This window comes from Argentina anserina, chromosome 6 (genome assembly GCF_933775445.1).
Source record: "Argentina anserina chromosome 6, drPotAnse1.1, whole genome shotgun sequence".
Taxonomy (NCBI): domain Eukaryota; kingdom Viridiplantae; phylum Streptophyta; class Magnoliopsida; order Rosales; family Rosaceae; genus Argentina; species Argentina anserina.
The window spans coordinates 31,340,043-31,356,872 of NC_065877.1; the positions used below are offsets into that span (position 1 = coordinate 31,340,043).

Sequence of the window (16,830 nt, forward strand, 5' to 3'; positions counted from 1 at the left end):
TAATATTTTCAAAAAGATCAAGGAGTTAACCCAAAGTCTACTTCCTTTACAGCTGCCGGAAGAATGAGACTTAATCATCTTGCAGACAGATGCAAATGATTATTACTGGGTAGGAGTACTGGAGTAGTTCTAACCATGACCCCAGATAACCATCATGAAAAGATTTGCAAGTTTCTATCGGAAAGTTTAATGCGACAGAACTAAACTATTCCACTGGGGATAAAGAGGTGTTAGTTCTGATCAAGAGCATCAAATACACTGAAGCATTCCTAGGAAACAAATTTATAGTTAGAACTGACAACAAAAGAGTTAAAAAATTTAAAAAGTTAAAAACTACAAATTAATTGATGCAGCAGATAGAGGGAGAGTACTGAGGTGGCAAATATTTTTATCCTAGTATAAATATGATGTGGAAATGATTGCAAGTAACAAGAACTTCTTGCATGACACTGTTACGAGAGAAATGACAATATTCAGAAGAGAAGAGGGAGATGAAGATGAAAGGCGAAATCCTAGGAGTAGGAGATCAAAATCATAGTCTTTGGAACGAATACAAAAAAGGAGACAAGATTGTTGGACCTCTACATGATGGACCAGGCTAACATTTAATTGTGTCTTATGAAGCAGCTGCATCAACTCCGTCTAAAACTCAAGATAGGATTCAACCAAGGGGTTGAGATCAAAAGTCCGAGAGTGGTACTGAAGAATAAGAGTGTATAGTATACATTGAGTGTGAGTGTGTTTAATACTGTGTGAAGCATCCCTCTGCTGTATAAAACTGGTGTGGAGTGTCTTTTTCTTCAAGTAACTTTGTATTTATATTTATCATGAGTAGCTAAACAACTTTTTATCTGAGAGGAAGATTCTGAGTTTTGTATTTGTATTTATGTTAAATAAATAAATTCTATCTGGTGCCCTAAAATCCGTCGCAAAAATATTTAGTTTTGCTTGAAATTTTCTAGCCTTGTATGTGCACGTTTGGTCAAATTAGTATGTTTCATCTGTGTTTATTTTGCTTTATTGAACTTAGATTTATTGTTTTCTAGGACATCAGTAATTCCCGCAAAAAAATAAAGTAACGTTTAGATAAGGAGGTTGTTTATGTAAAAATTATTGGCATGTTGAAGGCTAGTTCCTCAGAAAATAACAAATAAGTCCATAATAGAGCAATAATATTTTTTTCCTATCTAGATTTTACATTTTTTCACCATTCACAATTAATGTGTATATCTACTGTTCATCACTGTTTATACTGCATGACATACAGCCACGTAGAGCAGGATTTTCTCATATTCACAAGTGTTTTTTTACACTAGTAACGTTACTGAGGCAAACTTTTGGAATGCAAACAAGTATCAACTTAAAGCATATACATCTCATAAAAAATAAAAATAAAAAACTTAAAGCATATATATTATGTATATATAGGATCAGGTCATACCTAATATTACTGCACTATATATAATGCTGGCACTGCTTGTCCTATAGGACCTATACCAACAGCCAAGAACAAAGAAGGCATTCTGTACTGGGTTAGTCTTCAGTAGATGAATTATTAACCAAACTGGGCACGTGACATGATTGAATTGGCCTCCAAGCTCCAGCAAACTCGATCAAATCCTTGTTGGTTTATCAGTTTCCACCCATGTTTGAGTTTTAAGATTATATATATATATATACACATCAAATTCCATTAATTTGATATTCAACCTCTGACATATTGCACGCATATATGTATTAATGTATAGCAACCATTGCTTAGTCGACTACGCTCGATCATGCACCCAGTGGCGAACTCATGATTTTATTTAGGAGGGATCCGAGCTTGACGGTAGTAGATTTGATTGATTTTATTCTGCTTAGCTAGTTAAATGTTTTCATTTTTTTTGTATTTTTTTTCATCAGAAAACTTATTAAAATTTTATTTAAAATCACTGATCACAAGGAAATGAAAATCATTAATTTATAGCAATAGAAGTCTGTCAAATACCCAACATCTATGATAATTTTTCCTTTTTAGAATCCAATCATATAAAATAGTAATCATGTCAATGGTAATCTTTTTGTCTCTTTTTTCTTTCTTACCGGTTGCATGAGGTTCCAATATGAGATTTCCCGGGGTTCATATATAGAATATATCAATCTTATAAATCTTTTTATCACTACATCACTCACTATAGTATTGGGAACTTGTCAGAAGCCAAGGGGTCCGGAACCCGTCGGGCTTGAACACAGTTCCGCCCCTGATGCACCTACCATTGAATACGACCCCATCAACTCCTCTCGATCGAGTTATTATAACATGATTGCCCTTCTCTTATATATCATACATCTTGATGCTTGCCACTAGCTAGCCTCTAAGGCACGACCAAGTTGTACAATGGCATACATATACATCGCATGGCTCTTATTCTCTCAAATCCTCCTACAAGTAGCAAGACATGAGGCTAAGGTTCCGGCCATCATTGTCTTTGGAGACTCCACTGTCGATTCTGGAAACAATAACCAGATTTCAACGCTTTTGAAGAGCAACTTCAAGCCATATGGGCGCGACTTTGCTGGGGGTCAACCCACAGGAAGATTCTCCAATGGTCGTGTTCCTCCGGATTTCATCTCTGAGGCTTTTGGTCTGAAACCACTCGTTCCGGCTTACTTGGATCCCAAGTATGGGATTTCGGATTTTGCTACCGGTGTTTGCTTTGCTTCTGCTGGAACTGGCTATGACAATGCAACTTCTGATGTATTAGTAAGTCTCTTAATCTAAAGTCATTTGAATGCATACCATATATATGCCTCTTAATCAATCTTAGTAGCATGTAAGCTTTCTTTCAGCAAAGTGTTCCTGTCGAAATAGACAATTCTGTATATATAACATGTTGGACTGTCTAGCTAGCAAGAGAAACTCTCCTCACCTACGTACTAGTATGGTAACTTAATTGTCGATCGCCATGCAGAATGTGATACCTCTATGGAAAGAAGTGGAGTACTACAAGGAATACCAGGCCAAATTGAGAGCCCATATCGGGCATCATAAGGCAAGAGAAATTTTGACAGAAGCTTTGTATGTGATAAGCTTGGGAACCAATGATTTCCTCGAGAACTACTACCTGCTACCCAAACGGCAAGTTGAATATACAGTTCAGCAGTACCAGGACTTCCTCATCGGAATAGCCGAAAAATTCATGAGGGAGCTTTATGCTCTTGGAGTCAGGAAGATTTCCCTAACGGGGCTCCCTCCGATGGGGTGCTTGCCCTTAGAGAGAACCATAAATTTATTGGGTCACCATGATTGCACGGAGGAGTACAACAGTGTGGCTGTGGAGTTTAATGTGAAGTTGAAGAACATGGTGGCAAAGGTTAACAGAGAGCTTCCAGGCTATAGGATTCTGCTTACAGAGAAGGTTTATCAGCTCGTCTATCAGATGATCAAAACACCTTCCCAATTCGGTAAGTACATGATTTTCGATCAACCATGTCCTATTTTGATGCTTCCATCGAATTTAATCGTAGTGCCAGAGCAAGATTTTGACTATATTTATATTTATGTCCATATGAAAGCATCGACTTAACGGTGGCATTAAGTTTGCATTCATTGTGCTGAAAGAGTAAGTAACAATCTTCAATCCTTGTGGACCTTATCTTCGATTGGAGAAAGAAGTCATGCATAATGATGCAATTAATAGATCGATCTACATCGGGACCCCTCTGATCAATGCCATTTCTTTTGAATAGCCCAACTGAAATATGTACACAACTACTCTAGAGTAGAACATCTATAGGAGGAAATACAAGAGCGTAGTTATATACGGGCTACCGTGGGTTATAACTCACCTTAAATTACTACAAAAAATTTATCTTTCTAGCTAAATGTAATGTAAAAAATTAAATTTTAAATATTAGCTCACCTCAAATTTCTATATATAGCCCATAAATAATTGTAATTTTTTTAGCCCAACCTATTATGAAATCTTGGCTCCGCTCATGCCGGAGATATATCGTGTGATAACTACTGCATAACTAGATTTTCATATCCAACTTCGATATATAATCTAACCTCGATAAATGAATATTTGATAAATTAATAACTTTACTTAAGTAATAATTTTATCCGGTCCCGACTTAGGACCCAGTGACGAATCATGATGGAGGCTAGAGGGGGATGTGGCCCCGCAGTAAGATCAGAAATTTGTTTTAATTATTATGTAATTTATGTGTGATTATGGTCAAAATGCTATAATATGGTATAATTGTGTATAGTTATGACATAATGGTATATAATTATGCTACAATTGTTTTCTATATATGGTATAATTGTGCATTAACTAACATTTAATTTAAAATTTAATATATATTGGCCCCTCCGGATATTCGATTCAAGATCTGGCACTGTCGGGACCAGTGTATATTACTAGGAACCTCGCTAAATGCAAATAATATTTTTTTAAAAAATATCTTTAGGTCACATCGAATATATAAAGTAATAATTAATTTATTAAATTTTAAAAAATAGTTAAAATAATAATTTATCAAATGTATAAAAAATAGTGAATAAAATTCATAATACAAATTAAAGAAAGTAATTATTTAAACTTATCGTTTTAAAATTACTTTTAGACATAAAATTATACCAAATTTGGAAAGTGAATAAATATATAATTCTAGCTAAAAATAGATATAGTAGTGAGACTAAATACTCTATAAAATAACAACAAAACTCTATGTAAAATAATAATTTATTAATTTATCGATAAATAAATAAATTATTTATTTATTAATAATATAATAATCTCGTTAAAGTAATAATATCTTCTGGTCCGACGTTATTCATTTATAGAAGTTTTATTGTAGTTTAACTTTCGATGAACTAAACCCAGAACCCTAAAATTCAATTACCTTGATTGAGTAATACTACTACCTCAGCTATATCTATATATCCACAGCGATGTGATTACCACAGGGCCGGTATACATACTGGGTTACGTTACTTGCGTGATCAAACATGTAACAAGATATTTACCTGATGCCTGATCTATATATTAACGGGCAAAGACTCCAAAGAGTACTACACCAATTAAAACGAGGAAAGGCATACATTGAATTATTTATTTATGCATGAACTGACTACTGGATACGAGTTGGTGAAAAATTCAATGTCAGATTAATTAGGCATGCAATTATCAATCTAGGTTGGCCACATGGTGCTATTGCAGCAGATCCGATCGATGTTTCATATATGAACTGTGATAATTTTATGATTTTATCTCAGTTTAATTCTAAGTGTGCATTAAAATGATGAAAACATAACTTGTTAGAATGGCTAAGGATTTGATAAGTATCTTGGATAACCAGGTTTGAATCCCACCACAAACATTCTTATTTTTATCACAAGTTTCTCTATTTATATATATATATATATATAGTCCCTATCCAGAGTGAAGCTTCACTCTGAAATTACAGAGTGAAGTTCCAATTTTGGCACACTTTTCGGTCAATTTTTTTAACCATAAGTGATTCAATATTTAGGTATATTATTCAAGATCATCTCTATAAAATTTCATCTAATTCGGACATCGTTAAGGTATTGAAATTAGATTAAATCAATGAATGAATTAAAACTATTCAATATGAACCGTTTGTGTAAATCTCAATTTTGAAAGCTCAAACCATTGTCAAATTTGATGAAACTTTGTAGAGATGATCTTGAATAACATACCTAAATATTGAATCGCTTATGGTGAAAAAAATTGACCGAAAAGTGTGCCAAAATTGGAACTTCACTATGTAATTTCAGAGTGAAGCTTCACTCTGGATAATGACTGTATATATATATATATATATATATATATATATATTAAAATGTGCATAAATATTACAAAAATTGAATATGTTGGAATGGTTGAAGAGTTGTTGAGTGCCTTGGATGACCAAGGTTTGATTCTCACCATAAACACTTTCATTTTTATTATGAGTGGGTGCGTGTCCGCGTGTTCGATTTGGATACTCGCGTGTCTGGGCCGTGTCCAAAGTCAGTTCGCGTGTCCGACATTCCAACAGCTTTTTTATTTTACAGATTTTTACATTTATTACTTCAACTAAATATTATATTTTTTTATTTATCATAACCATAATATATTTCATAATTTCATATTATTGACTTGAAATATTTATTGCAGATTTTTTATTGGTTGTAATCTAAATCTGACATGTACTAGTCTCCTCCTCTCCTATAACCATATATTACATTGTTTACACTCATCAACCTATTCAGTCCACTTCACAAATGCCATTGATATATAAATCTCATCCCTCTGTTGTTGTTATATCCTAGTTGCATCTCTCATTATCTTGAACTCTTGAATCTTTGCCACTAGCCCCTGACACAAGAGGAAGGACTAGAATGACATGCATGTACGCTCCATGGCTCTTGTTGACTCAACTAATTCTACTACAAGTAGCAAATCTTGAGGCCAAGGTTCCAGCCATTATTGTGTTTGGAGATTCATCTGTGGATTCAGGAAACAACAACCGGATTTCGACACTCTTGAAGAGCAATTTCAAGCCATATGGGCGTGATTTTGCTGGTGGTCAACCCACAGGAAGGTTCTCTAATGGTCGTATTCCTCCGGATTTCATTTCTAATGCTTTCGGGCTCAAACCATCGGTCCCTGCTTACTTGGATCCCAATTTTGGGATTTCAGATTTTGTCACCGGTGTTTGCTTTGCATCTGCTGGAACTGGCTATGACAATGCTACATCTGATGTATTGGTAATTCTCCTTGTTATACTTGGATGCCTAATATGATAATGTTCTTCTGTGAGATATAAAATGTTGTTTAACCATTGTTGAGTCACTTTAAACCAATGTTTTAAAACGCGAAGGCGTACCTCAAGGCGTTTTTACGAGAGCCTTGAGCTTTAACGCTTAAGGCGTAAAAGGCGTAAGCCTTACGACATAAATATAATAAAGAGACCAAATACAAAGCTAATAAGGACACAATTATATATATTCAAAAGCCTAACTCTGATACAATTATATATACAAGTTCATCCCATCAGTTGTCTTTAATTTTCAATAATCTTAACTTTCAATATATAAATAAAAGAGTCCCTTAGCTCTTTCCTCAAATTGAACAGCTCAGAACTCATAACTTTGGAAGATAAGTACATGTGTGTGTGTCAAAACATGCAGAGAACATACAATTCAATCAGTAGGGCTGTTTTGAAACTAACTTTTACAGTGTATATAGTATTGTTGCTTCAAAATGATTTACACAGTGACTTAAATCCCAGAGGTCCCCCATCAATTCATTCATATATTACATAGTATATGAACAGAAGTGAGTGACTGACATGTTTTCTTTCTTTTTTGTTTTCATGGTCTTACATTTGTTCACCTTATAAGCTTGTATATATTAGAAGCATGATGCTTGTACACCAGACTATGCTCAAAAAATTTTGCAAACTAGCAAAGGACAGTAGAACTTCAATGCAAATTAAACAGACAAGGTCCATTAAACACTAAGAAATCAATTACATGTGAGTGGGTTTATTGACTTTACTCCCAAAATAGTTTTCCTCATTAAACCTCCGTCAATTTATGCATCTATAATATCCAGGCACACTATCTAATAGGAAATAAGCCAATACATCATCAATTATACAACTCTGTCCACAATCATGAATCACCTTGACTTTACTCGCTATTTACAAGACATGAGGATATACACCATCACCAGTACTGATGCACACCACATATAAATGATTGCTGGTATGAACTCATAACGGTTTTTCAAGAACACAGTGGGATTTAAAGTATCGAATTCAACATCAGTCTTACCATAAACCAAATTGACGCCAAAAAAATCACAATGCTTCTCATACAATTCAACAACTTGACAAAACCCAATAACTTGAATCACAGACAATTATCACGGCAGTAATGAATACCCAAATGCATATAAGATAAATTAGACTACAACATAGTACTTGGAGGGACTTTGGATCCAAGAGGCTCAAGTTAAAGCAATCGGTAATTCGGTATCATACCTTCTCAAAGCCCGATCAAGTAGAACTCTTGAAGAAGAAGAGTAGATCGATCTGTGGTTGCGTCTCTGCGAGGCTGGGATGTGGCTCTTCTCGACTTCAATAGATCGATGATGTATTATGCGATGCGGTTCCGAGAGTCTCTTCTCTTTTGTTCCCTTCATTTTCGTTAATCATCCAAAACGGTGTCGTTTTGGGTCTTTAAGTTAAAAAAAAAACTTAGAAGCGCGCCTTTTAAGCGCGTTTTTTGCGCCTTAATGTGCGTTTTTTACGCCTCTACGCCTTTTTCAGAAAAACGACTCATTTTCGACTAAGTCTTGAGCTTTTTAAGCCTCATGCGAGCCTTGAGGCGAGTTTTTTAAAACCTTGCTTTAAACAGAACACTACTTTGATCGAAATTGACATGCAGTTTGATATAAAATGTGTCATGCATTAATGTCTGGCCTTGCTTCTAACTCTAGTAAATTCTGCTATATATCACCTCTTCATGCATGCAGAATGTTATACCTTTGTGGAAAGAAGTGGAGTACTACAAGGAGTACCAAAGCAAATTGAGCGACTATGTTGGCCAACACAAGGCAAGAGAAATTTTAACTGAGGCTTTGTACTTGATAAGCTTGGGAACCAATGATTTCCTTGAGAACTACTACACAGTTCCTCGCCGGAGATCCCAATTCACAGTCCAGCAATACCAGGATTTCCTATTGGGACTTGCTGAAAATTTCTTGAGGGAAATTTACAGTCTTGGAGTCAGGAAAATTTCCCTGACCGGGCTACCCCCGATGGGGTGCTTGCCATTGGAGAGGGCAACAAATTTCATGAATCATCATGAGTGTGTGGAGGAATATAACAATGTGGCTGTGGAATTTAATGGGAAGTTGAACAACATGGCAGCAAAGTTGAATCAAGAGCTTCCAGACTATAAAATTCTATTTACTGCAAAAGTGTATGAGTTCTTCTATCAGATCATCAGCAACCCTTCTTCATATGGTAAAGTCATAGTTTCTGTCAATTAGTAATTTCATACTTTGATGTTTATGTGGACCTGAAGTGAATGATGCCATAACAAGATTAGTAGATTTTGACTGAAATTTATGTCCATGAAAGCATCTTCGTTTTAGGTAAAGTCACAATATTTCTGCATTCATTGACATATCAGATATCACCTGCTCTCTCAACAAGATTTTTTTGTCACATTCTGCTCCAACTTTGGTCATCTGAAGTCTGAACCTAAAGTATCTACCGTTATATCGTCATGCATCTGTCATATCTTCTAAATTAAAGATTAATCCTCAATTCTTTTTCTTTCATTTCAATATTAATGATATGTAATGTAGTCTGGAGGGCTTGAGGCCCCCAAGAGTCCAAGACTATTATCTCATTATTAGATCTATAGCAGATACCAGCTGATATATGAAAGCATGCATATTTTAGGCATGAACTGGCAATGTGGATACAAGTAGGTGAGAAATTCAATATGAGCTTGAATAAGCATGCATTATGCAATCAGGCCAAGTAGGGCACATCCTCTGTTGCAGCAAAATCATTGTTTCGTTAAAATGATGGTTGCAAACTTATGCTAATGCTCAGATGGTGATCGATCCTTTATTACCCTTCTTACTACACAAGTTTTATATCAGTTTAATTACTTGTACTGCCTTTCTTGGCCTGACTATTTACAAATTTTTTACTGGTTTTGGCAGGATTTGATGTTGCTGAAGTGGCATGTTGTTCTAGTGGGACATTTGAGATGAGTTACCTCTGCAATGAGCATAATCCATATACTTGCACAGATGCAAGCAAGTATATATTCTGGGATGCCTTTCATCCTACAGACAGAACAAATCAGATAATAGCTGACCATTTGATTCCCGATCTTCTAAACTTATTCAATTGATTTAGTATTCTTATTTGTTTTCACTCTGAAGAAAATGAACTGCTTTCACAAATTGCTGTAGAAATTAAGTAGAAGGTTAGGACTTAGGAGTGATGGCTTCTTTTTGTCCTTTTTGTTCTGTTTTTATTTTTTGTACAAGAAGTGTGTGGTTCTAAGATTTTATCACTTTATGTATATTGGAATGTATATTATTTGTCTTTAAATATATGAAAATATATGAAGTATGAACTGATCTCCGTACATGGATCATCCCTCGGTGTTCTCTGAGCATTTGATATTGCATCTTGTTAAATAAATAAAAAAATCCTACGCCAAGAAATATACATGTAGCAGCAGCACGCTGTCAGTGAGAAGGCATGTGCAAATAAGACTCTTACATGCAAATCATTGTAGTCATAATATCATCCATGTGTTTGTGTTAATAAGATCTTGAGTAGTTCAGCGATATAATGTTTGTGTTTAAAGAATTGACATTCAAATTCTATTATGTCATCAGATTTTTATATATGTATATTCCACGAAATGTTATGTCATAATCAAGGTAAGTTGGACGACTGGCCATTAGCACCAGAGATCAGGACACTACGTATATAAGCTCATATTCACGGGTTTGTCTACTGTACGTTGCTGTACCTCATACAGCAGCTACAGTACATTTTGCTGCATACTGTTTACATGTGTATTTTTACCCTAGTATTGTTTAAGTAAAAAAAATTAACGGAGCATGATGAGTCTTGATTTTTGAATTTTTTTAACATACTACAAATATTTAAATTCATCCTCTACTCGAAGGTAAACATTTATTGTTTCTATCATTATTACAGAATTAATACTCTAGACTTGAACTTTTAGCTTTTGTAAAAATTTCTTTGAAAGAACTCCAAGAGGAAAAAGAAAAATATAAAAAATTAGTGAAATATAGAGATAACCTTCCTAGAAAAACCATAAATTACTAGGATATTATCTATAGAGTCCAACGTAGAATCTTCGAGACTAGAGAAAATATCATAGTCGTCGAGGAAATTTTTGAAGAAGATCAGAGACCCATAAATATTTTGAGCATCGGTTAGATCCGCCTTAACTAGTATCAAACCATGCTTAGCTCAAAAGCAGGTAGATTAAAAGTCTTATGCCACAAAATTGGCTTCTCTCAACTAATAAGAGAGAATCCAAACCAAAAAATTATCAATCATTTTGTATTACAAATATTCTGATAGGTGACAAAAGTGTTTTCATTCAAGACATATCCAAGAGGATCAAAACTCGATAGAATACACTTGTAAAGTACTAAATACACTTTACGATAAATTCTCGCATCTTCAACAAGAGATAGGAGTTGAAAAACATGATCCAGCTCGGCCAAGTTTGATAGAATTCCTAAATGATTTATCCAACAACAAGGCTGCATAAAAGCTACTTGTACAACTTGAGAGATTTCATCTCAAGATTAATCAACTTGAAGAAGTAAACACAAGAATCGAAAAGCTTGAAGTAAAGCTTGACTACCTAAAAATAAAGCAATATCTGCTAGACATAAAAAAGAAGTTAGTTCAAACAGAAACCCTTACTAATAACATCCAAGAGCAAGCGTTTGAAATGAGAAAAGCTCAAGAAACTTTGAAAGAGTATTTACAAACCCTTATCGTCCGAATATAATGAACCAAATAGTTAAGGTAAAAGTCAAGGAAAAAGACAAAGCAACAAAAAGTTTATATCTTCCTACTTCAGAAGCCCTTGCTGAAAACCTAAAAGCTATAATTCATCAGCAAAACTATAATATTACTTGTCTTCAAGAGATATGTATGGAGCTAGAGGAGCAATTCATGGAGTTGAACCTAAAACTCTCTCATCTACAAAAAAAAGTGTAGAAAAAATGAAGGCTGAAGCTGGAACAAAGAAAATCAATGAAGAACAATTAGCTCAAAATGTAGCTAGCAAGGTGATCTTACCTTCCTACTCAAGATAAGAAAGTAAGCTTAAGTTTAGTGAATCTAAGCTTCTTACATGCAAATTCTTCATTTCCACTGAAAAAATGAACATGAAGATGTTGAGCAGAGTATTCAGCAAAAGGAGCACAATTCATGTACAACTTATCAATGCTCAAGAATTTGAGTACAATGAGATAAAATCAAGTGTATGGGAGGCCTAAATTCCTAAATTCAGACTCAACGAGATCTATAAGAGAGGTTTTTTCCTTTTAGATTCTCACATGTTCAAGATTCATGAACTAACTGTTCCAGTAAAATGTTAAGAAACATATATCAGGCTAATAACTCATAAGAAAGTAAGTTAAGCAGTTCGAAAGGGCTATTCATACATGCACATTAGAGCAGTAAATGTATGAATGAAACTACTAGCTAGAGATGAGATAGACGGCTCTGTCGTATGCGTCCTGCAAGATGACATGATAACAGATTTCAAAAAAAGTTTGTTAGGAACGGTAGAAGCCTCCGTATGCAATCAGGTCGCATACTTTAATGTTTTTCCAAACTTCACCACTCACCTCATAGATGCAACACATTGTCTTAGATTGAGAATCAAGACATATGAAATTTCTATGAAAAAAGGAATGATTGAGCTTGTCATAGATTACCGAATCTATTATATACTCATGAGCTCGAATGTCGCACCAAATACTAAATTCCTTAATAGTCCAGGAATCACTACATCCATCCTCACCAATCCAAGAAATCATACCGACCATAAACATGTTACAAAATGGAATGAGATGACACTTTCGCGAGAGTAGAATCTGACTCCTCCAATTAAGCAAATTGAGAATACTAAGACATCAATCTATGAAGACATGAGAGGAAAGATAAGCTTACAGTTCCATCGACATTCATTTGCCAGTTATGAAGAAGTAATCACTTCGAGGACTAGACCATCTGTATTTCTTGAAGAATCATTCGAGGGAGAGGATACAAAGAGACCAATAAAGATGCTTGGAGCTGAAAGACTCAAGAGTCTATATGCACAAGCAGAAACTTGTGAGTCGGCAGAGGAATTAAAAAAAATCATACAACAGATCTCGCAAGTAAAAATAAGAAAACATAGGAAAATTCTTCTGTATAAAGAGGCCAAGCCAGAGTCTGGTGAATCCTCTAACATGAATACATAAAATGTGAATACATCAAGTCCTCCTCAAGAAAGTACAGTAGTTCAGAATATCACGAACTACCCTACTAAGATCATCAGGGAAAATAAAATCAAACTTTCCAAAGAATTAGCTCATACAGGAAAACATGGAGAAATGAGTTCTCAAAAGTTTATTCCTACAAAATGGGGACAGTCGGTATCTGAAAGATGAGTATGTCTTGAACTAGACCATGTCGGAGACAAAAGAAAAGTCATAGACAATTGGGTGGCTAGCTTGAGGTTAACCCAACCTCTGGTATTGTCAAAATACGAGTATTCTGAAGTTCATGCATATAATGAGTTAACTTTGACTGGAATAGTCCATAAGTTGTAGCAATCCTTCAAGAGAAGCACCCAGTGGCCTGATTGGGCTACCAAATTGCCTCAAACCAACAATCCCCTAGACTTTTCATGCCCGATATATGCACAATTTTGAGGAAATATAACGGGACATAGCGAGCAATTGAATGAGAGAGCCAAGGCAAATATCCAGAAGCTGAGTAAATGCAATATGAGGTATTTTGAAGAATACACCAATGGATTCTAGAATTACAACTGCACCATTTGAGACATCGATAATGAAGTTATGGTAAGAACCTATTACAAGGAAATCCAAAACTACAAAGAGAGTCAGGGATCTCCTGAGAAAGCAATGCGTAGAGAACAGAAAGTCAAAAACTGCAAAGAAATAATTCAGAGGAGTTGAAAACACGTGTCCCAATATATGAGAGACTCATATGCAGTGGGGATGTCACATGGAAAGAAAATACAAGAAGAAGTTCTCTAGCAACAAAGCAGGAAAAAGAATTTCTCCTCTAAAGGAAGTACAATTTCCGGAAAAGCCTTAAAAAGAAGATATGAAGGCGAAAAAAGAACTCTATTCATAGGAAAAGATTTTTCAAGAAAAATAAACCAATTCTGGTTCTACAAGAGAAGTAAAGATGTGCAGATGTTAGTTATGCAAAGCAGAAGAACATTATGCGAATGAGTATCCAAAAAAGGATAAAAGATCATCAAGAGCCTTAATCGAAGAGTATGAAGAAGCAATTGAGTATGCAAACTTGAAAGGGTTTGAAATAACATATTTTGATGAAGAGAATGATTCAGTTTATTCTCTTGAGTACCCATTAAAAGATGATTTCGAGAAAGCCTCTTCAGAAAGTTCAGAAGAAGAAGACAACGCTGAAGGATATCGTCATATCTTTGTGTTGCATTTTCTCAAATGGAAACAAGACACTCCTGATATTATCAGCAGTTTCTACCCTAATCCAAGAAAATTCATCTGTGATTTCTGTAAATGTGTAGAAAATGAGTTAATCCCAATGTACCATGAAAATACAGGCGAAACTTATCATCGAGAGTGCTTCATAGCAGAATTAAGACGTAGAACAGGAAAAATGGATGCCCATAATATACAGAGTTCCATGATTCAATGGAACAAGAAGAGGAGTTGAAAAAGATCAAGATAGAAGAAGACTTCATTAAGTCAGAAAAAAAGATTAATATAGTCTGTTAATACTATCGGAGGTACATTAGATCTCGTCAAGAATCTTATCATTGAAAGAGTTACATTTCATGGAACGGCTAGCTACACAAATCAAAGAATAAGTCAAGCAAGTTCTGACTAGCAGATTCAACAACTATATCACCATAAGACTGAAGTTCTCCAAATACAAGAAATACCACTTGCACGCGTTCGTGGATAGTGGCTCAGGGTACACACTTACAAAAAGATATGCCATCCCAAACGAATATTGGGAAAAATATCCAAGATCAGTCACTGAAGTTGCTATGGGAGAACATGAAATAGTCATGAACACTATGGCTCGCAATGTTAATATTTCTTTAGGCGTAGGATTCTTTATCTACAAGGTCATCTAGCAATGTGAAAACCAAGGAGCTGATGTGTTGATCGAAAATGATTTCATTCTCCAACAAACTGTGATTTAAAATTAAAAAATGATTGGATTTGAGAAGAACCATAAGTTCTTCTGGGAATCTCACCTTACAGAAGCAGTAAGTGTCACCGGAATAGGATTTACCGATCAATATTAGAGATCATCAGCGAAGAGTGGTGATTACAAGCCAATTTTGGAGCCCGTTTTGCGGCTAAAAGACCATTTGAAAGATCATAGTGAGATAGTGTCAAACATGAAATCAGAAAATTCTGAGTCTGGAGAAGAATTCAATTTTCCTGAAAGATGATCTGATTCAGATTCATTAGAAGAAAGCTAGGATGGAGAAGAATAATATATAAGAGAGCATAATATGAAAGTATATGCGAACAAAGTAGAACAAAAAAAGGTGCCAGCCATTGCAGAAATAGAAAGGTTGCTGAAACCCGATATATTGTCAACTCAAAATGCATGATGCCATTGCCATCTGCCATATGAAGGCTATCTTCATTATAGGGAAGAAGACATGAAAGAAATGGAAAGCCAGATTCAAGAGCAACTTGAAAAAGGGTTAATTAGATCTTCAAATAATCTGCATCATGCTCCAGCCTTCCTAATAAGAAATCATGTTGAACAAGTAAGGGGGAAAACGAGGATGGTAATTTACTACAAAGATGTCAACAAGAAAACCGTTAAAGACGGTTATTAGATAGCTCAAGTGAGAGTTCTCATAAACCGACTCAAAGGAGGTAAGATCTTCTCCAAGTTTGACGCTAAATCAGGATTTTGGCAAGTGAAAATGCACCCAGATTATATAGCCTTAACAGCTTTTGGAACACCGCAAGGGCATTACGAATGGATGGTTATGTCATTTGGTCTTAAGCAGGCTCCATCTATTTTCCAAAGAAAAAAGGACAACCTTTTCAACCCCTATTCAGATTTCTGCTTAGTTTATATAGATGACATCTTGGTCTTCTCTAGAACTATGAATGAGCATCTGAAACATCTGGAGCAAGTTTGCAAGCTCACTAACCATAAAAGAATCATTTTGGGACAAAAGAAGATACATTTATGTTAAAGAAAGGAAATTAATTTCTTAGGTATTCATATTAAAGATGGAGAGATTCGTCTCCAAGAACATATTGTCAAGAAAATCAGTCAATTCCCATATCAGATCCCGGATGTAAAATCCTTACAAAGATTTTTAGGAGTTGTCAATTTTACGAGGGACTTTTTCCCTCAAGTAAGTGGTCTTACTGCGTTACTCTCTCCAAAAACCAGTTCCAAGAAGAAATGGTGATTTACGGAAGACGATAGTAATATTTTCAAAAAGATCAAGGAGTTAACCCAAAGTCTACTTCCTTTACAGCTGCCGGAAGAATGAGACTTAATCATCTTGCAGACAGATGCAAATGATTATTACTGGGTAGGAGTACTGGAGTAGTTCTAACCATGACCCCAGATAACCATCATGAAAAGATTTGCAAGTTTCTATCGGAAAGTTTAATGCGACAGAACTAAACTATTCCACTGGGGATAAAGAGGTGTTAGTTCTGATCAAGAGCATCAAATACACTGAAGCATTCCTAGGAAACAAATTTATAGTTAGAACTGACAACAAAAGAGTTAAAAAATTTAAAAAGTTAAAAACTACAAATTAATTGATGCAGCAGATAGAGGGAGAGTACTGAGGTGGCAAATATTTTTATCCTAGTATAAATATGATGTGGAAATGATTGCAAGTAACAAGAACTTCTTGCATGACACTGTTACGAGAGAAATGACAATATTCAGAAGAGAAGAGGGAGATGAAGATGAAAGGCGAAATCCTAGGAGTAGGAGATCAAAATCATAGTC

General features: G+C 35.1%; 2 protein-coding genes across 2 annotated transcripts; both read left to right on the top strand.

The window, feature by feature from the left end:
- The first annotated feature begins 2,380 nt into the window (after nt 1-2,380).
- Nucleotides 2,381-3,569, top strand: LOC126797290 (GDSL esterase/lipase At4g26790-like). Its single transcript, XM_050523940.1, has 2 exons — nt 2,381-2,746; nt 2,955-3,569. The coding sequence occupies exons 1-2, from the start codon at nt 2,381-2,383 to the stop codon at nt 3,567-3,569; spliced, it is 981 nt and encodes a 326-aa protein (XP_050379897.1).
- Nucleotides 3,570-6,397: 2,828 nt separating this feature from the next.
- LOC126800159 (GDSL esterase/lipase At2g42990-like) lies at nt 6,398-9,940 on the top strand. The gene is made up of 3 exons (XM_050527442.1): nt 6,398-6,766; nt 8,541-9,033; nt 9,747-9,940. Exons 1-3 carry the CDS (start codon nt 6,398-6,400, stop codon nt 9,938-9,940), a joined length of 1,056 nt encoding a protein of 351 aa, XP_050383399.1.
- The last annotated feature ends 6,890 nt before the right edge of the window (nt 9,941-16,830 follow it).

Bases quoted from the DNA above. Each gene is read 5' to 3' on its own strand.
- LOC126800159 (XM_050527442.1), top strand. From the start codon at position 6,398: ATGACATGCATGTACGCTCCATGGCTCTTGTTGACTCAACTAATTCTA. The intron at 6,767-8,540 runs GTAATTCTCCTT...TCATGCATGCAG, and splicing joins ATGCTACATCTGATGTATTG to AATGTTATACCTTTGTGGAA. The intron at 9,034-9,746 runs GTAAAGTCATAG...TGGTTTTGGCAG, and splicing joins CAGCAACCCTTCTTCATATG to GATTTGATGTTGCTGAAGTG.
- LOC126797290 (XM_050523940.1), top strand. From the start codon at position 2,381: ATGGCATACATATACATCGCATGGCTCTTATTCTCTCAAATCCTCCTA. The intron at 2,747-2,954 runs GTAAGTCTCTTA...ATCGCCATGCAG, and splicing joins ATGCAACTTCTGATGTATTA to AATGTGATACCTCTATGGAA.